Genomic DNA, 21525 nt, shown 5'->3' with positions numbered 1-21525 from the left:
CACCATGTCAGTGTCACTGCAGTGCTGAGAATGACCCACCACCCAAATAATACCTACTCTGTAGTGGTCCTGACCATTGAAGAACAGCATAAAAAGGGGCTAACAAAGCATGTAGAGAAACAGATGGACTACAGTCAGTAATTTTAGAACTAAAAAGTGCTCCTATATGGTAAGTGAAGCTGATAAAATGGACAGTGAGTGTAGAAACAAGGAGGTGGTTTTAATGTTATGGCTGATTAGTGTACATATACAGGTGTACAGTACAACAAAATTCTTTCTTCGCATATCCCAGCTTGTATGGAAGCTGGGGCCAGAGCGCAGGGCCAGCCATTGTACGGCACCCCTGGAGCAGACAGGGTTAAGTGCCTTGCTCAAGGGCTCAACAGTGAATACATGGCACAGCTGTGATATTCAGAGCTGGGATGGCAGAGCTATGCCCAGAGCATGTTTATAATATATACATGTCAATCATATTCTATATGATTGAGGCAGGCTGGATTGGCAATTACTGTCTGGTCAAGACACCAGAACAAGCCACAGAAAAATAAAAAGAATGATCCTCTGTTTATGTAAAGACGTGTCCAGTGGCTTCCCATGGCTCTAAGTATACACACATATACACACACAAACAAAAACACATTTTCTTAGAAAGCAAATGCAAAAGAGTTTTAATGACAGTCCTTATGCTAGTCTTGTGTTACAAAGCTCTTAAAAAACAATGTGTAGTAGCGGTATTTATATCATGATAACTACTACTTGCCAGACTCAATTTTTGAACACCAGTTTATTAGGAGAGCTGTGCAGTTAGAGCATCTATAAGTTCCTGTTTCTTGGTGCCGGTTGTACGCACTCCAATTTGTTTGCAGGCGTCTTTAAGCACAGGTACTGTTAACTTGCCCAAAGTGCCCTTAGCCACATGGGCCCTCAGCTCGTCCTCTGAAATCTCAACTTTTGGCTTCTTGTCAGCACCACCAGCAGACACCGCTTTGTACAAAAAGGAAACATTTACATTTTTGCAACTTATTTATATAGCATTTTAAAAGGTTACATTTAAAAAAAATAATAATTCACATTCTCACCTGGTTTGCGTTTAGCAGCAGTCTTGCTGTCTGGGTTGTAGTCTGCTGGATAGACTAAATCTTTAAATTCCTGAGCTAGAGGACCAAGGCGACCATCTATCATTTCCACTTTGGGCACTAAAACAGGCAAAAGAAGCATAAGTATACAAAGCAGTAAAGTATAGAGCATGCATAATACATACAAAAGTATTTTAGTAATCTTTAACATTTATAGTTCCAAGTAAAATAATTAAAATTAGACGTATAAATAAAACATTTAGTAATAAAACATTTAGTTTTATTTTGTTTATCGTAAAAAAGCGCTTGTGTTTACTAACGTAAATTCGTGCTGTGTTGGAAACTAGGAAACTTCTGCTACCGGCATCCGAACGAAGCCGGTTTTGTTTGTTTTTGTACTTCAGCGCATAAACATCTTAATTATCCAGAATTAAAACCGTTTTCGGTCCGCACGAAGCGCGTTTGTGTTTGGTTGTGTTCTGTATTTCAGCTCTTAAAACACCTCTGTTTTGTGGGGAGTTATAACCGTTTCTGTTCGTAGGAAGCGCGTTTATTTGTTTAGTACACCAGCACATAACACCGTTCTCCTTTAGAATTACAGCCGCTTTTGTCCGAACGAAGCGCGTTTGTGTTGGTTTGGTTGGTGGTTTTTGTATTCCAGCTTATCATCGCCTGTTTCATCCGGAATTAAAGCCGTTCTTCTGTGACAACCAGCAGAAGCGCCGGTGAATCCAACATAAACATCATCTCCAACTCATCTTGTAAAGCTAAGTACATTTCTATTATTATTATGGCCCCAGCAGGAGCATTATATCCATGTTCCGAGTGTAACATGTTCAGTTATTCCTTCTCCGTGTTTAGTGATAACTTTATATGTGATAAGTGTAGATTAGTTGTTAGTCTGACGGAGAAGATCTCAGTGTTAGAAGGGCGCATTCGGGCATTAGAACAGACTACTACTAGTGAGTGCTTAGATTCAGCTGTAGATTCACCCGAATGCCAGCAGTTCAGGTACAGAACCCCAGACTCCGGCATTAGAGTCCTCACAGCGGGGCGACTGGGTGACATCTCGGCGACATAGTCGTAGGGCAAAGCACCGACCATCTCAGTTGCACGTGTCCAACAGGTTTTCCCCACTCAGTGAGCCACCCGCTGAGCAGCCTGTTAATGTAAGTGCTCTGGTTATAGGAGATTCTCAGCTCCGACACGTGCGTATTGCAACCCCCATAGAGACACCAGCAACCATAGTCACTTGTATTCCGGGGGCCAGGGCGCCTGACATCAGAGCAAACCTGAAAGTGCTGGCTAATGCTAATCGTAGATTTTCGAAGATTGTTATCCACGTCGGCACTAATGATGTTCGTTTACGGCAGTCTGAGGTTACTAAGAGTAATGTTAAAGAGGTGTGTGAGTTAGCTAGGTCGATGTCTGAGGCAGTAGTGTGCTCTGGCCCCTTACCGATTCGACCCAGTGGCGAAACCTACAGCAGGTTGTTGTTGCTGAACCGCTGGATGTCTAAATGGTGCTCAGAAAACTGCATTGATTTTGTAGATAACTGGTCCACCTTTGAGGGAAGGCCTGGTCTTTTGAAGCGGGATGGTGTCCACCCCACGTGGGAGGGTGCTGCTCGCATTTCTTGCAGCATAGGTGACAGGCTTTACCACCGCGTTAGTGTAGCGGCAGATAGTGTTAAATGACTATCCAGAGCCAAGACCAGGCAGCAGACTAACAGGCCTAACCGACTGTCTGCGAGTCGCCATCGGACGTCACCCGGAATCCTTAGGTCACAAACCATTGAGACTGTGTCTGTTTACCGTGGCAGGTGTAAGCCAAAACAAAATCAAAAAGTATGTCATAATAACTGAATTAAAATTAATCTAAATGAGCATCATGAAAACCATAGTAAAGCTAAACTAAAGTTAGGACTTCTAAACATCAGGTCACTTGCATGCAAAACAGTAATTGTAAATGAAATAATTACAGATAATAGTCTTAGTGCACTTTGTTTAACTGAGACCTGGGCTAGACCTGATGAGTATCTAGGTTTAAATGAAGCATCTCCTCCGGGTTACAGTTATGAACATAAGCCACGTCTTAGTGGTCGTGGTGGAGGAATAGCCGCAATTTATGACAAGGACATAGGTCTTACTGTAAAATCAACTCCCATAACAAACTCGTTTGAAGTTCTTATCTCTGACATAACCAATAAATGTTCATCTGATAAAACTAGTATGTTTAAGCTGGTTACTGTTTATCGACCCCCTGGTCCTTACTCAGAATTTCTTAACGAATTTGCCGATTTTCTTTCTAAATTAGTTTTATCAACTAAGAAAGCTTTAATTGTTGGTGACTTTAATATCCATTATGAGGATAAATGTAATCCACTCAAAACTGCGTTTGATTCTATTTTAGAATCTTTAGGCATCACCCAAAATGTAACAGGACCCACTCACCGCTGTAAACATACCTTAGATTTAATACTTACTTATGGTATAAACATAGACAACCTGGAAATTGTACCACAGAATGACTTAATCTCTGATCACTCTCTACTAATTTATGAAGTGTCCCTGTCCAATAATATACAGCAACCACATCGTTTTAAATATAAGCGCACTATTACATCTGCAACTGCAGCAGCGTTCATAAACTGCCTACCAGAATTACCAAATATATCAGCATCAGAACCTAAAGAACTAGATCAGGCAACTCAAAACCTAGAGACCGTACTGCGCACAACCTTAGATAACATAGCCCCACTCAAAACTAAACTGATTAGGGAGAAAAAACTTGCTCCTTGGTACAATGACCACACATGCGCACTTAAACAAGCAGCACGGAAATTAGAACGCAAGTGGCGTCACACTACACTGGAAGTGTATAAGATTGCTTGGAAAGATGCTCTAACTGAGTATAAACATGCACTTATAAAAGCTAAATCTTTATATTATTCATCCCTAATAGAGAAAAATAAAAACAATCCCAGATTCCTTTTTGAGACAGTGTCCAAATTAACTAAAAACGTTAATGAAACTGAATCTAAAATACCGCCTGACTGTACCAGCGATGATTTTTTAAAATTCTTTAATGACAAGATAGAAAAAATACGACTTCAGAGTCAGAGTGTGTCACTTGCCAATGTTAAGTATGGACTCACTCCGAGCAGCATTGGTGATAATAGTAACGAGGTAATCCAACTAAATTCCTTTAATCCAATCTCCCAAAATGAACTAACTGTGTTGATTAAATCATCGAAGTCATCATCGTGTATACTCGATCCTGTTCCAACTCGTTTACTTAAAGATTTACTCCCAGCTATTGTAGAGCCCCTGCTTACATTAATCAATGCATCCCTTAGCCTTGGGTATGTACCTAAATTGTTTAAAAGTGCTGTTATTAAACCCCTGATTAAAAAACCTAATCTTGATCCACATGTACTAGCTAATTATAGGCCAATTTCAAACCTTCCTTTTGTCTCTAAGATATTAGAAAAAGTAGTTTCCAAACAGTTATGTTCTTATTTGAATGAAAATTGTATTCATGAAAAATTTCAATCTGGATTTAGACCCAACCATAGTACCGAAACCGCATTAATTAGAGTAGTTAACGAGTTGTTAATGTCTTCTGATAATGGATGTGTCTCTTTTCTTGTTCTATTAGATCTTAGCGCAGCGTTTGATACGGTCGATCATAACATTTTACTGGAGAGGCTAGAAAATACAGTAGGTGTTAAAGGACTCGCACTCTCTTGGTTTAAATCATATCTGACTGACCGCTCTCAATTCGTTTATGTAAATAATAAATGCTCGGAAACTACAAAAGTAAAGTATGGTGTTCAACAGGGGTCGGTACTGGGACCGCTATTATCTACACTCTATATGCTTCCACTAGGTGAAATTATTCATAAACATGGCATAAACTTTCACTGCTATGCAGATGACACACAGCTGTATATATCAGCCAAACCAAATGATACTGACACAATCAGTAAGATAGAAGATTGTGTAAACGACATAAAAAACTGGATGTCATGTAATTTTCTTTTACTTAATTCAGATAAAACAGAGGTTTTACTTGTTGGCTCTAAAGCTGCAAGAGACAAGTTGTCTAACCTGGTGCTAAACCTAAACACTTTCTCTGTTACTCCCAGCCCAGATGTAAAAAACTTAGGTGTCACAATAGATTCAGATCTTTCCTTTGATACACACGTCAATAATATTACTAGAGTTGCTTTCTATCATTTGCGTAACATTTCTAAAATAAGAAATATACTATCTGTTAATGACGCCGAAAAACTGATCCATGCGTTTATAACTTCTCGGTTAGATTATTGTAATGCTCTTCTAACTGGATGCTCTGGTAGATCCTTAAACAAACTCCAATTAGTTCAAAATGCAGCAGCTCGAGTGCTAACTAGAACTAAAAAATTTGACCATATTACTCCTGTTCTATCATCTCTACACTGGCTGCCAGTTAAATTTCGCATTGATTACAAAATACTTTTACTAACTTATAAAGCGCTACATGGTCTGGCTCCACAGTATCTGAGTGAACTTATTAATCACTACAGCCCAGCGCGTCCACTTCGTTCACAAGATGCAGGGTTACTTATAGTTCCTAAAATTAAAAAGATCACGGCTGGTGGAAGAGCGTTTTCTTACAAAGCTCCACAACTCTGGAATAATCTTCCTGCCTCTGTTCGGTATTCGGACACAGTCTCAATGTTTAAGTCTAGACTGAAAACATATTTATTTTCTCAGGCTTTTGATTAGTATAGACAAAGGCGCAGAGCTTGGATGTTCTTGGTCATAGAAACTTGTGGTGATCAGGGATGTTGGGTTGCTGTCGTTCTGCCTCTCTTGTCCGATCACTCAGGTTTGGTGACGGTGGGGAGATGGGCGCTGATGTCCTGTGAAAGCCTTCATGACCTTGTTACCTGCTCGCTCTCCCTTTTAGTTATGCTGTAATAATTAGGGCTGCCGGAGTCTAAAACTCTCTGTAAAACTGTTTGTCAACTAGAATTGTACATTATTAACTACATTCTCTGTTGTTTTACCCCGAGGGCATTCTGATGGAAACCTGTTTACCCGCCGAGGTTAAGGATTGAAGTCGAGACTGCCGGGACAACGATGCTGCTCCTGTCAGATGTGACGGGTCTGGAGTAATTGCAACGACAAGAAATCACTACAGACTTTATTGAAGACTAGAGCGGATAACAACTCTATTATTATTTAATTGTTTATTTATCTATTTATTACCAGTTATGACTTTTAGATCATTTAATTCTGTGTTTGTATGATTTGTGTAAATCGTGTATTTATTTAAAGTATCCTCCAGGCCACCCAAGAAGGATGGGCCCTGCTGAGTCTGGTTCCTCTCAAGGTTTCTTCCTGTAATTTTCAGGGAGTTTTTCCTTGCCACAGTCGCCCTCGGCTTGCTCAACAGGGGTTTTTGTATCTGTTGGTCCTGGATTTTGTAAAGTTGCTTTGAGACAATGTCTATTGTAAAAAGCGCTATATAAATAAAGTTGACTTAACTTGACTTGACGTATTTTTGTATTTTCAACTTTTACTTTTGTAAAACTTCCTATGCTGCTGAAGTATTAATTGTTTAATTATAATGGTTGTGTGGCCTAAACCACACATTTAAGTTTAAATTATGTATTTGGTACTGTATGTAGAGTTGTAATTTGCATTATGTAGAATACAATTGCTCGATGAATAAAAAAAAACTCAACTGTGGCTTTGCTCCTAAATGCACAGCCTAAACTTAGCGTGAACATAAAGAAAGTAAAAAAACTAAATCACCTCATAGTCACAGTCACAAGGTGCAATAAATAATATTTTATTGTTCCTACTATTGAAACAATAAGCATGTAAATATCTGAAGAACCCAGTGAAACAGAACTTTATAACACTGTGATCAAGGCATGTGTATTATAAAATTATGCCTAAAAATAAGGCTGGCTGACTTGTTAACAGTTCAACTCCAACAAGGGAGTACATGTTTATCATACTCTGACAAAGTACATGCCAGATGCTAAACGGCTAGCACTAGGAGAATACAAGTTCTGTTGCTGTAACACCTTGTAACAACCATAACTAAATTTTACCTTACGCATCTTTAAACACAATGCCAATTAAAAAAAAACACAAGAGAGAACATAGTTCATAGCCCAAATGTTTACCACTCACTTGTAAGGTCTTCTATGGCTTCAGGAGCAAGCATATCCAGAGCTAAGGCCTCCAGATTCCTAAAGTGCTGTTGCAGAACTGGATTTTCAAAAGCCTCACTCCTGAAGCACACAAAATTAGAAAAATGGAGAGAAAAAGTAATTAATAAATACAGTGACATAAGCTAGGAGATGCTTGAATTAGGAAACTTAATGTTTTGCATTTTTAAAGCCTCCATTGAGGCAGCTGTAGCCTAGCGGTTAAGGTACTGGACTAATCAGAAGGTCACTGGTTCAAGCCCCACCACTGCCAGGTTGCTGCAGTTGGGCCCTTGAGCAAGGTCCTTAACCCTTAATTGCTCAGACTGTATACTGTCCCAGTCGCTTTGGATAAAGGCGTCTGCTAAATGCCGTAATTGTAAAGCAACTGAGTATATTGATTTAATTACATAAATTGAAACTGAATTACGGATACTTCTATGTTGAGGTTTAATTTACCCATGTTTTAAATTGAACAGTAAATAATGTGACTTTTACTTTTGCCACCCAATGGTTTCTTTTAATTTTCCATCAACCGCTTTATCCTTGTCTGATTCGTGGCAGATCTGATTTTCCTGGAAACATTGGAGCACAAGACAGGAATACCCTGGACAATCCAATCCATCGCAGGGCTTCGGCCATCCACCCTCATACATAACTTATCATAGTTTAAACATCTGGCTGGCCAATAGCGTTTGGCAAGCATAATAGACCGCTGTGCCACCGGAATGCCAGTGTTATAAATCAAAAACATTATTAAGTTTTTTTTTTTTAAACGAAAGCATCTATAATACAGTGATTTTTTAAAAATGTCTTTAATTCAACATGTTTTGCATTAACAACCCAAGCCAAGAAAGAAGCAAACCAGAATACCTATATTTAAAGCGGAGTTTGTGTACAATCTCTTTCATCTTGTCAGTCTGTTCATCGGAGGCAGTAGGACAAACATGGTAATCCAAAGTACGAATATCATCAGCAAAGGGCAAGAAAATCACATGAAAGCCTGTGTGATAAAAATATGCAGACATTTGGTGTTATTTTATTTTCTGAAGAAAAATCACATTAAATATCTAACAATATAACAGTGAACTACATGTGGGTTTTTATTATGTAATAAAACATTATGGCAAAAATTTTACAAAAAACACCTGGAGGTGCAGCCTGAACCTGACTTGGGTCCAGGATCTCTCTCTGAGGTACCAGAGCCACAAATCGAGGTGGAGTGTTTCGCCGTGAAGTGTATTTGCATAATGCAAACACATTTCTTTCACTACATTTTTGCAGCAGAGTTGTAAACACACAGGAACTTCCTGAAAGAGAATTAAAATAGACATTGTGATTTGAAATTTGGAAATGCCATCAGTCCTGGTAATTGGCTTTGGGCATTTTAAAAGCTATGGGCATTTTTTCATTTACAGTATTTTACATCTAACAAATAAAATTAAAAAGGCAAGTGTAGATTTATCCTTTATGTGGTATCCTTAACATACAACCATCGCAAGGTTCTAACAAATGATTTATGAAAGTATATGCAAGGCCTGTTATGAATCATTAAAACATATGCATATGAATCCTATTCTGAGAATGTCCTCAAAAATCCCTACATGGTTATTTACACCATTCTATTCAAAGCTCACTTATGGCCTTATAGCCTCGCGAGTATGAATCCCATCAGAGCCACGGACCTGGCTGGGTGTTCATGCGAATACAACTGGTCGTGTTTGAGCAAGGGCAGGTTAGATGTGGTCTATTCTCGCTGTGATATCCAATCCCAAGGACCTGTATAGGCACCTGTGCAAGTCGGGGTGGGGCACATGAAGCTTAGTGTGGCTCTTCAACACTAGCAGGTGATAAGAAGCGGTCAAGGATTGGATATGTCGGAGAGAGTGTGTTCTGATCTGGTTCTCCTTGACAAAATTGGGGGTTGTGCAGGTGACAGCAGATTCACAATCAGGAATTGGAAATGACTAGATTGGGATAAAAAGGGGGGGAATCCAACTAATAAACACTTGCCTGTGACTTGCTCCTCTTCTGGATATATGAAGAGTGCAGGTCGTAAGTGATGGTGTAATTTTAAACGTTCCATTGGCTTAAAGCCTATGAGAACCAGTCCTGGATCATCAAACTTTTTGATCTCGTCCACCTCATCCTTCTCCATCACAATCTGCTTGTGACCATAAACCTTCAAAAAGAGAGACAGGAGCATAAACAAGAATCTACTTTAGGTAAAATTTGCTTCTTTTCATATTTGTGCAGTTACCTGGGATTTCTTGGTGTCACTTGGCAAAAGCAGACTTCCATTTTGGGTGTGAAACAGACGGGTCTTGGTGCGAACAGGTTCATTGTTATCTTTATACAGTCTAACAGCAGCAGGTTTTGTGGCTGTTCTAGCCAGCACATAGACACCAACAGCAACTTTCATTCCTTCTCCCAGTGAAAAGTTTAATCTTATAACAAAGAGTGTAAAATATAAAAAACTAAAATAAACATCAGGCAAACTTTTTCATGCACTTATATTATTTAAATCATGAACCGTGGAACTACTACACATTAAAAAGCCAGTTTATCTCAGGATGAAGTCAGGCTGCATGTTAATCTGTGTGTAATGTGAATATTTTGCATTATGCTCAAAGGGAAAACTCTGCATCTCATCTTATAATCATTACACTACTGCTGTCAGGAAGAATTTAATACACCAACTATTAATGATTAGAATGTTTAGTTTGCTCCTGTAATGATCTGTTCAAAACTGACTGTAAAAATCTACATTCGTGATGTTAAGCTGGTTCTGCTCACCATGTTCATGCTTATCTTACTGTTACTGCCATGTTGGCTGTGTTACAATTTTTTAAATCAGGTATGAAAACGTGTTGATATAAATAGATTTTATTGGGATCCTTTAAAATGGTCAGTTATCAATTAAAAGAAATTTGCAAAATGTGCACCCCTTTGGGTCATTATAGGCTCATTGCTTAGTGTATCCATCAACTAATCTTGTTTTGTCATTAAATTAAGCTTAAATTAAGCTTTCAATCAGTCAAGAGATACATATTTTAGCTTATGATATTTTGGCTAAAAGGTTTTAGTAAGACTAAATCAATATATATTTTATCTATACATAATATATCTGCACACAGTATATAATACACAATTGTGAAAGGAAAACTCAAACACACAGTAGTGACTGAAATAGGCTGCCTTTTAAAGGATTGTCAGTCACGGTCATAAAATATGAACACAAGGGTTTGTGGTAAAGTGGTGAAACCCTTTAGAAAATATTCAAACCAGTACACCAGTGCTTTGAAACAACTCCTTAATAACCAAATCAAGTAAAGCCATTTGGATTGTTTTCTTAAGATGAAGATCTAGTTTTGTCTTTGCTATTGATTAACCCCCTCCAATAGTACAGAAAGGTTTTTGTAAACATGTAATGTGGATGTAATCTCCTGAGAAACAGACTAATCAGTCGAAAATGAGTCCTTTACCTACCTGCTCAGGGTTCTTTTAGTCATTTCTTTAGCTCTGACCCTCTTCTGGAGTTCCTCAAGTTTCTCACAAGGATTGAGCTGCAGCCCAAGTTCACTTTCATCCTCAGGTTGACTCACAATGTCACAGAAAAATAGAGAGACGTCAAACCCTCCCGTTTTTTTGAGGTGCATTAAGTTTATGACCACCCCTTAATAGTAAAAAAGAATCAGTAAAATTAGAGTCAAGTTCCACAACAGCTAAGCATTATACTCTTGTTTATTTAGCCCACCTGTCTCTTTAAGGTCATCAGCTTTAGTGCGAGCCTGCCTGTCTCGAGCAGCGTCTCCTCCATGAGGGTTGTCTCTGCAGGTAAAAATCATAAGCCGTTTGTGAGAGAGCCGTAGCTTAATGTCACTAAACAAGTTTGAGCAGCACCACAGAGCATCTCCGAGTGACGTCTCTCCACTGCCCATAGTCTTTGCAGCCAGCTGAGCTCCTTTAGCACCGCTCAGGTTATCTATACCTTGCACATGTCGAGCACCTGGGGAAAACAAAACATTTTGCTGTGAACTTACTACATGCAGATTAACATGCAAAATTTAATTTTAAAAACGTTAGAAAAAAAGGTCACGCACCAGGAGAATTCAGATCATGGTAGACATAGACATGTTTGAAAGAGTTTCTGGGATTTTTGCTCTGCTCAGTCCCATAAAACACTAGTGCAACCAGGTCTCTGTCACTACTTATGATTTTACTTGTGTACACACTGCGAACACACTAGAGAAGTGAAAAAGAAATACAGATTTAATATTGACAACGTGACTTTAACTACAGAGATTATCCTCCTACAGATTATGCAAAATATTAAAGAATTGCTTATGGGGTAGCCTTATATTTTCTTTTACATGGTTATGTAAAATATGCTATGTTTACAGTAATTTAGAAGTTCATTGTACAGTTTACAGAGCTTAAATGCTATTCATATCGACGAGTTAAATATTAAATTGGAATAGTAATGGTTATTATATAAAACGTAACTTATCAATTAAGGTACAATATAAACTTTTGCCTGTTTTATTCATTTCTGATCTCACTTCTCTCATTTAAACCACATTCTAATCTGTCTCAAAAAAAGTAGAAAACTGGCAAGAAGTGGACTTTACATAAAGGAAAATCCTTAAATTGACTTAACCAAACCCAGACATGATAAATGCCAGATAAATAATGTAATTATTTTTTCTTGCTGATCAAAACTTAATAAACATATTATTTTCATAAGAAAACATTTTATCACTATTTAATAATATAAGTCAAGAGAAATCAGATAAAATTGCATTTTCACAAAAACAGACATGTCAATTTATGGTTGTTCAGGGATTTAGTCATCAGAATTACAACAAAACGTTGTCATAGTGGTAAATACTGCAGTCTATAATCAGTGACTTTATTAATCTTGTCAAATTACAATGTCATCATACTTTAATCTTTATTGCCAATTAAAACCTGAAAAATTTATTTGTTATTAATTTGTGGTTTTGACCACTGGAGTAACTAGAAAACGTTCAAACATTCTGTAACCTGTGTGTAATGAAATTATTGTTTTTGAATGAAAACAACAGGAAAAAATTATGTAATTATTAATTGCAAATACTGATATGGCAATTAATTGTCAGCAAAAATCATAACTGTTGTTATGACTGTCATATCCAATCCAATAGTTTAGGCCAGTATTGACCCCAAAATCCAAACTTATTTTTGAGAGCGAGAGCGAGAGAGAGAGAGAGAGAGAGACTATGACACAATATAATTGTTGAATATAATCAACAATATAAATTGTACAAATAAGTATAGATTAAATATTAAATAATAAAGTGATATTAGATTAGAGATTTTGGATTAGTGCATCCCTGGTAGCAGACCACATTTGCTTTACCTGCATGGTCATGTCAAAGTTAGAGGGCTCTCCATCTTCTCCCTTTATGAACATTTCTTTAGATGCATCCACCAAAAACACCAGGCTGTCACGACCACTGCTTTTATATTCACCTAATAATAACAATAATACGTTATTTTATGCTTAAAATGGTTATTATTAAAACGGGACAAAGTTCACAAAAGTTTAATATTAGTTAAGTCCTAGTTGAGTATTAAAGAAACAAACAAATAAACACAAAACCTGCTGATTCTTCTCCCACTTCTTGTTCAACATCATCATCATCATCATTACGGTAGTCTGACCAATCAGCCATTCTTCTTTCTCAGCCTGTTATCTAATGAATTCTTAATGCAGCAATCAAATTATTTACGCACGTAAATGTCACTAAGATTTGCCTGAATTATTAGTTATACTTTCTTGTGTTTACCCACTTTCTCTTCCACTTCCTACTTAGCAGAAGTGCAAAACCCCGCGCTGCTGAGTGCTCGCCTGTGCTGAAGGGCTACAGTTTGAGTGACGGTTCAACTGACCAATCAGAGCGAGTCAATCCAACCGTTCTGTCGCTCAATGGGCGGGTCATGTGCACCAGGAAGTGTCCGTGCACGGTGAATGAACTACAGAGTAGTGGTGTGCGATACTGCTAAATTTGGTATCGATCCGATACCAACTAAATACAGGGCCAGTATCGCCGGTATCGATACCGATACTTTTTAATAATTAAGGTAGATGCATCTTCAAATTGAATATGAAAAAGAAAAGGACTGAATAAATGACATTTAAGCTAAGCAAATGCCTTAAATGGTGATTCTTTGTTGATCTGTTTACATCAAACTCAAGAAAATGTAGACTGCATAAATAAAATGTTGAATTCTATTGAATATCGACTGTTTCCTCATAATGCCCACAATGCACATTTGGGCAGAAAGTAATTGGCCCCTCTAACATAGCCTCTGGCCCCTGCCTGCCATATTTATGAATAATAGACCAAATTTCAACACTTTTAAGCCATGCTTTATATCTTACATTAATACATTAAAACTCTGAGAAACTCTAAAATGTGAAGGTGAAAAGTACCTTAACACTGCTTAAAAACTTCCGCCTTAATGTTTATAAAAATCATTAAATTGTATTATTTATAAATTCCTGGCTGTTTTATTTTAGTTATATTTTATTTCTGTTACTTTTATTACCTCAAGCAATTCTTAGTTAATTATATAATATTTATTGTGTACTTTATACTTTGGCTGTGATGTTTTCTTATGTAATATGTGTTGTTTAATAAAGTTGTTAAACAGTATAAAAATGAACTACAGAGCTCAAAGATCATTTATTTTATTCAAGAAACGAAGAGTCAATTTCTAAATACAAGTAGGCCTTAAACAATGAGTACATTATTAAAAGTGCATAAGGTACAATTTAGTGGTTACGACTACAGCAGTGAATAATGTTTCCCCACATTATATATTTATTTTATAGTAGTTTATTATTATAGCATGTGCTTTTTCATTTTAGGTCACTCATTTATTTGTACCATTTTAATTTAACTTAAATAGTGCTTGTGTGAATGGAGGGATTTGTCAGAGCCAACAATTTAATTTCATTGTGTGGAATTGGTTTTAAAGCTTTGGAGTCAGTTCTCTGTTAACAGTAACTGAGTCGTCGTGAGTCAAATGTGTTTGGAGTCGACTCCTTTTCTTCACCCGTATAAAATTTTAAAATAAATGTTAAAATATACACTGATCATAACTTAACGTTTACATTAAAAAAAAAACTCCACCAAAATGACATTTTCTGTAACAGTGACGACACGGTGGCTTGGTGGGTAGCACTGTCGTCTCACAGCAAAAAGGTCCTGGGTTCAATTCCCAGGTGGGGCGGTCCGGGTCCTTTCTGTGTGGAGTTTGCATGTTCTCCCCGTGTCTGCGTGGGTTTCCTCTGGGAGCTCCAGTTTCCTCCCACAGTCCAAAGACATGCAAGTGAGGTGAATTGGATATACAAAATTGTCCAGGACTGTGTTCGTTATAACCTTGTGTCATGAGTGACTGCCGTTCCTGTCATGAATGTAACCAAAGTGTGTAAAACATGACGTTAAAATCCCAATAAACAAACAAACAAACTGTAACAGCGACAGACTATTACAGTGAAGATAAGTAAATACAGTGGTACATTGTAACTCAACCCTAAACTCAAAATCTTTGAAATTCAACACCCTTCGTTGAGAAATTTGTACCCTTAAACTCAATGTGTTCAGTTTGTTTTTTAAAAATGTATTTATTTAATTTCAAATTAACAATGAACAGTCGCTTTGTTCAGCGCTCGGCTTGAGCGGTGCAGTAAAACGTCATCAAAGTGCGAATATGAGACAAAACTGCATTTGTGTGGAATAACCGTCAGATTCACTCTCCAAGTGTTCACATGTATCTGTGTTTATCTGGATTTTCCTCACTGTTTCGTTTTTAAACTTGTGTTACAGCTCGGCGTTCTGAGAAATTGTAAAAATCAGTTATCAATTATATTATATTTGTGTTACTTTTAGTGTATAAGTGTCATAAACAACCCAATTATTTTACATTAGCCTAAAATATATGCAAGTCCACAGGACCATGGAACGCATTAACAGGGTTCCCATACATTCTTATGGGACAAAAATACCTTAAAAATCAATGCCTTTTGTATGTTTGTTTGTTTGTTTATTAGAATTTTAACGTCATGTTTAACACTTTGGTTACATTCATGACAGGAACGGTAGTTACTCATTACACAAGATTCATCAGTTCACAAGGTTATATCAAACACACTTATGGACAATTTAGCGTCTCCAATTCACCTTACTTGCATGTCTTTGGACTGTGGGAGGAAACCCACGCAGGCACGGGGAGAACATGCAAACTCCACACAGAAAGAACCCAGGACCTTCTTGCTGTGAGGCGACAGTGCTACCCACTTAGCCACCGTGCCGCCCCAATGCCTTTTAAACTCAATGCCACTCCCAGAACCAGTTGACGTTGAGTTTCAAGGTTTGTTTGTTTGTTTATTAGGATTTTAACGTCATGTTTTACGCTTTGGTTACATTTATGACAGAAACGGTAGTTTCTCATTACACAAGGTTCTATCGAGAACAGTCTTGGACAATTTAGTATCTCCAATTTACCTCACTTGAATGTCTTTGGACTGTGGAAGGAAACCGGAGTACCCGAAGTAAACCCATGCAGGCACGGGGAGAACATGCAAACTCCACACAGAAAGGACCCGGACTGCCCCACCTGGGAATCGAACCCAAGACCTTCTTGCTGTGTGGCGACTTACCCGTGAGTTTCAAGGTACCTCTGAACGTAAATACATGACAAGTCCGGGCAAGTCTTCATGTACTTGTAAAATTCCGACAGAAGCAAAATAAGAAGTGTTTTAGATCTATTTCATTGTTAAAGCTTTTCAATTTTATCTGAATCCCAAATGGTATTATTTTTTGTTTATTGTTTCTTGTTTTTATTTGTTTTTTCTCTTTCTCTGATGAATGATAAATATTGAACTTATATCTTTTTACTGTATAACTATGTTTGATTGTTATTTGCATTTAATAAAAAAAAAAAAAGTCTTCATGTACTTATAGGATGTACTTGGTATATTTATCGCCATCTACTGTCGTGGAGGTTGAACATGGTGGTTTCGATTTACTGATGTCATTCTGTTAACTCGTGCTGTCAGTAGGAGCTGTGGAGTGTTGTACCGGTCTTTATGTTTATGTTTCTGTCTTCCTGTAATATCACGGTAGTTTCGGAGGATTTTTCTCTTTAGTAGTTAGCGTATGTTGTTGTGTTGTGCTTTTAAATTGGTGGTTATTCCAAAGTCGAGCCATTTTCACAAAACGCAGAACGCAGACTCTCTTATTGCAGTGTCATTATTATAGGAAGTGTTCAGTGATGGAAGATCAGACCTACGGAGTAAAACTGTATGTTTATGATCTGTCTAAAGGAATGGCTCGTCAGCTCAGTCCTGTGCTGTTAGGTGAGTGATTTTGCTTTCCTGAAAACATTTCAGTAGCTAGAGAGATAACCTGCTAATATCAGCTAGTTTCTGTTTGAGTTTGGCAGTAACACTAGTCTTAATATGTGCTAATATAATATCATTTATTACAGCCATTAATTAAACAAACCACACTTCCTTTCTGACAGGAAAACAACTTGAAGGAGTGTGGTAAGTATTTCATGTTTAGCTGCATTCTTCCTGTTGACATTGTTTGTTTCCTGAAGTGCCAGTAGTAATTTAACATTTAAAACTATTATTTTGCATAACAATGCACTGTTTAACGTGTATAAACATCAAAACATAAAGTCTTTTTTAAACCCAGGCACACAGCTATAGTAATCTATGGAGAGGAATTCTTCTTTGGGGGCGAGGGCATTACAAGCTGCCTACCAGTAAGACATGTTCTAAATGCCTCACTTTTAGTGTTTCTTTCCTTCAGATTTTATTGTTCTTTTTTAGTAGTTTCTGAATTTTATGAATATTCATTGGCAGAGATGTAACAATACAGCAGTACACTTAAACAGCTGAGTCATGTGTTGTGAAAGAGCCACACTGATGCATTGTTCATTGTTGTAGGGTGGCACACTGCTGGGAGAGCCGAATGCCATGGTGGATCTAGGAAACACAGAAGTGTCAAAGGATATATTTACAGAATACCTCTCATCTCTTGGAGAGTCCAGCTATAGGTTTCTGCGTTTTTTAAAAATTATCTAAACATTTGTTTTAAATGATAAAGATTGTTTAAATAAATCTAAAGAGTTGTTTTTAAGACTTATCAGACCTGGAAGTAAGAGTTGAATGGTTTTCATGATTTAGTAAAGCAGTTTTAGTTTATTATTTATACATTAGTTTTTCACTATCAGAGTCGTGGTGGGTCTGGTACCAGTTGGGTGACAGTAACACTCCAGTCTGTCTTTATTTACTTACTTATTATGTACTTATATCTATGGACAATTTAGCTTAGCCAGTCCACCTTCTTAATTACTGGAGGTGAAATGCCAAGAGGAAACCAATGCACACGCATAGTGAACATGTGTCCCTCACAGACTGGGACAAAAACATTACTATAATAATTATAGTAAGTTTGCACTCTGAATTTTAAACAGTTAAACTACATTATAATAATTAAAGATATTGGCTTTATGTTTGGTCTATGGCTATTTTTACTTTGCAGTACCATTTTGATTTCATAATAAATTCAGAGAATATTTCACATTATGTAAACACTATCTGGTATCATGGATTTACTATGTGCATTTTTCTGTACAGACCAGAAACATACCAGCTTTTTGAACACAACTGCAACACTTTCAGTAATGAGCTGGCTCAGTTTTTAACTGGAAGAAAAATACCATCGTACATTACTGACCTGCCGTCTGAAGTACTTTCCACGTAAGTCTCTGTCACTGATTGTCTTTTACTTTGGGTGTGAAGACAATGATTTATTGAAAGAATTCAAGTTTAGTTTGTATTACTCTGTTTATAATATTTGCATTTGAACCAATACAGTTACAATCAAAATTATTTAACCCCTATTGCAAATTAGGTGTATTGGCAAACTTAAAAATTGCAACACTAATATAACAAGTGGTTTCTCCAAATTCAACACAAAATAAAGCAATAAGCCACGAGAGGCCGTGCGTTACTGTGATTTTAGCACGGGGATGACGTTTTTGGCACGACGCGAAGCGGAGTGCCTAAAACTTCGTTCCCCGTGCTAAAATCTTAACAGTAACGCACGGTCTCGAGTGGCTTATTGCTTTTATAAAACGGCGGTAAACATAAAATACAATAAATACAACAATATTTAATTCATAAATGTATTTATTGTGGATAAACTTACAATAAAGCATTCTTCCGCGATGGCAGGTAGTTCCTTAAAAGTGTTGCTAGGCAACATGAAGGCGAAAATAACATTAACTTTTTCGATTCAGTGGCGTATTAATATGGAATGCTGTGAGGTGGTCCTAGGTGTGCGTTTATCAGGGATTATACAACGGCTTCGAATGCGGCTCAGCCAATTCAAAATTGTTTAACCCCCTAAATAAAATTCTTCATAACAGCACACATTTACAAATCAGGTTTTGTCTTAAGCACACTACGACAAAGCACACTAATGCACAAAGCGCACTAATCAAGGGCTTCATTAATTGCATCAGGTGTGTCTGAGGAATATGGCCAGGTATAGAGAGTTGTCCAAAAAGTTAAGAGAAGAGATTATTGCCTTGCACAAACAAAAAATTATACCTACTATTTAAGATCAAGTGAATATATTTAAACTGCCAGTAGTGGCAGATGTTGGTATGTCTATGCTATAGTATCTCTCTTGGCCTCTTGCATTGTACTGTAGTTTAAAGAGTGTAGTATAACAGAATACAAGGTTTAAAGCCAGGAATTTTTGTCCTCCACAGGCCTTTTGGACAAGCATTGCGCCCCTTGATTGATTCCATTGCCATCACACCACCTGGCAACAATACCTCCAATGGACCTTATGGACAGAGGTAGACTGTGCTGTATAGAGGAATTCTGTGGTAATGGAACAGTTTGGGTAAAAACAAAATGTACACCATTTTCAGCTTACTTTAAATGTTGACAATCAGCCAAGGCGTATTTGATGCCTTTTAATGTTTGTATTGAAGCTATGAGTGTGTTGTAGCTAACAAGTAAGGGGAATGTAAAGATTTCAGATTGTGATTGTGTTTTAAATCACAATTTAGATTTTTCCCAATAAATACAGTAAATGCAACAATACCTATAAGGAAAGAGTATAAATTATTAAATTGATTATAAAAATCTCTTATTTAAAGTTAGTGTTGTGTGACTTGAGTTCAGCCTGTAGAAGAATAGCCTGAAAGCTACATAACTTGTCATCAGGTCAGGCCAAAATAATGTAAATATGGACCAAAAGCTTGTTGCAGCTTGGAGGTTTTTTTTTTACAACATTTTAGAATTTGTGCTTACTCAGTCAAAAGTGTAGCTAATTAAAGTTCCAGTTCAACTCAAAAGGTGTTTACTGGGGTTAAGCTCAGGGCTCTGTGCAGACGACTGGAGTTCCTCTGTACCAAACTCATTAAACTATGTCTGTATGGAGCTCACTTTTGCACAGAGCCACAGCTGTACTTGATTAGGAATGGTGCCTTCCCCAAAATGTTGCCCTGAAGTTAAACGCATAGAATTTATTATGTATAATTGATTTTATATGCCTGTTAGCAATAGATTTGTAGCTCTCAGTAGCAAATCAAAGTAAGATTATTTAGTTAAGTCTTTTTCAGATTACTTGATGTGAGTTGTAGGTGTCATGAATTCAGCAGCCACTTTGCATTATGCAAAACTGCTGGCTACACTTTTTACTTACTTGTTTGCTTCCATATACTTGACATGTAACATTACTTGGCTGATCATCTACTTGGAGAGTGGGGAAAACTGTAAATTATTTTGAGTAAACTCCTGCTTTAAACATTCACTTACTAAATATGTTCCTAGTCTTTTAGACATACAGATATATTGTGTTAATAAAACTTATTTATAATAAAAAAAAAACTTGCTCAAAGCTTTACTCAAACTGAAAATATTTTTGCTGTAATAAACTGACTGCCTTAGGTCAAGATTAGGTTTCAATATTCCATTAGAAAAATATTAATTGAATGTATATTTACTTGTAAGGTCGCTCAGGAATACTGGAATAAGAAAGTGGTCTTATGCCCACCGCACAGTAGCCTATGGTATGGCAAGTTTTAAAACTGTCAAGTGACCCACACCAGGGACCAAGTGTACAGAAGCAGGCTGTATGTGTGGAGTGAAAAACAGTGCAAACCGTTGGTCAAACAGAATTGGCATCTGTGTATTGTGAGTAACACCATACAAGCACCATATTTAAGCCCAAAACAATGTCGTGAAAAACATAAAAACACAAAAAAAGTCTCCAGAAAATCAAACACCACAACAATCACAATAAGGCAAAATAAAAAATAGTCCTGTTGTTTTTTATTTTTCATTTCATTTGTCTTAACATCGCTTTATCCCATGTCAGGGTTGCAATGGTTTCGGTTCCCCAGGATCTCTGGGCGCAATGCAGTAACACACCCCAAACAAGAAATCAACCCATATGTCTACATGTAGACACCCGACCGATCAATATCACTGCTCGGGATTCGAACACTGGATTGCAACATTAGTGGGCTAGTGATAGCTCAGTGGTTAAGGTACTGGACTAGTAATCAGAAGATTGCTGGTTCAAGCCCCACCACCACCAAGTTGCCACTGTTCTTAACCCCTAATTGCTCAAAATCATGTTCAGACATAATTGTAAGTCGCTTCGGATAAAGGCGTCTGCTAAATGCCGTAAATGTAGATGTAAATGGGCTAGTGTCATTAAAATTGTTAACATTACTGTGGTGTATTTGCTCTCAGTGTCTGGTGAAGAATGTGATGGTAACATTAGCAAGACATAAATAGCATTAGCAAAAACAGGATGATTTTCATTTTGTCAATGGAATTAACATATAAAAAAAAACATGCCGTACCATAGGGTGCAGGGCAGTGGAACATTTGGGAGGAAATTTGCATCAAACTGCATGTCTTAAAGTTTCTTTAGTCATTATTTAATTCACATTTTTGTGTGTGATATAAATATCATATGGCATATGTTCTAAAGGGTTATTCTCAATGACTTGTATAATGTTTACTTATTTTACTTGTTACTTATTTACTTATTTTACTGTCTAAAGACAATGATTAAAAAAATACATACATATTTATAGATATGTCTAAGCTCTTCATGGCATTTATAATAAACCTTCATAAAGTAA

At 37.1% G+C, this 21525-nt stretch overlaps 2 protein-coding genes across 2 annotated transcripts; one reads left to right on the top strand and one right to left on the bottom strand.

Annotated features, from left to right (window-relative positions):
• Window positions 1–765: 765 nt before the first annotated feature.
• Window positions 766–13133, bottom strand: xrcc6 (X-ray repair complementing defective repair in Chinese hamster cells 6). The gene is made up of 12 exons (XM_063003131.1): window positions 12932–13133; window positions 12689–12801; window positions 11391–11532; window positions 11045–11296; window positions 10777–10963; window positions 9548–9734; window positions 9297–9469; window positions 8436–8593; window positions 8161–8290; window positions 7271–7371; window positions 1080–1196; window positions 766–984 (listed from the first exon to the last, which is right to left on the bottom strand). Exons 1-12 carry the CDS (start codon window positions 13002–13004, stop codon window positions 788–790), a joined length of 1830 nt encoding a protein of 609 aa, XP_062859201.1. The 5' UTR covers window positions 13005–13133; the 3' UTR covers window positions 766–787.
• Window positions 13134–16359: 3226 nt separating this feature from the next.
• On the top strand, window positions 16360–21525 carry desi1b (desumoylating isopeptidase 1b). The gene is made up of 7 exons (XM_063003129.1): window positions 16360–16459; window positions 16599–16696; window positions 16864–16885; window positions 17040–17109; window positions 17294–17403; window positions 17987–18109; window positions 19129–21525. Exons 2-7 carry the CDS (start codon window positions 16612–16614, stop codon window positions 19220–19222), a joined length of 504 nt encoding a protein of 167 aa, XP_062859199.1. The 5' UTR covers window positions 16360–16459; window positions 16599–16611; the 3' UTR covers window positions 19223–21525.

Source organism: Trichomycterus rosablanca, chromosome 10 (genome assembly GCF_030014385.1).
Source record: "Trichomycterus rosablanca isolate fTriRos1 chromosome 10, fTriRos1.hap1, whole genome shotgun sequence".
NCBI classification, from domain to species: Eukaryota; Metazoa; Chordata; class Actinopteri; order Siluriformes; family Trichomycteridae; genus Trichomycterus; species Trichomycterus rosablanca.
The sequence above is the reverse complement of the archived record's forward strand: the minus strand, read 5'-3'. Positions and strand labels throughout refer to the sequence as shown.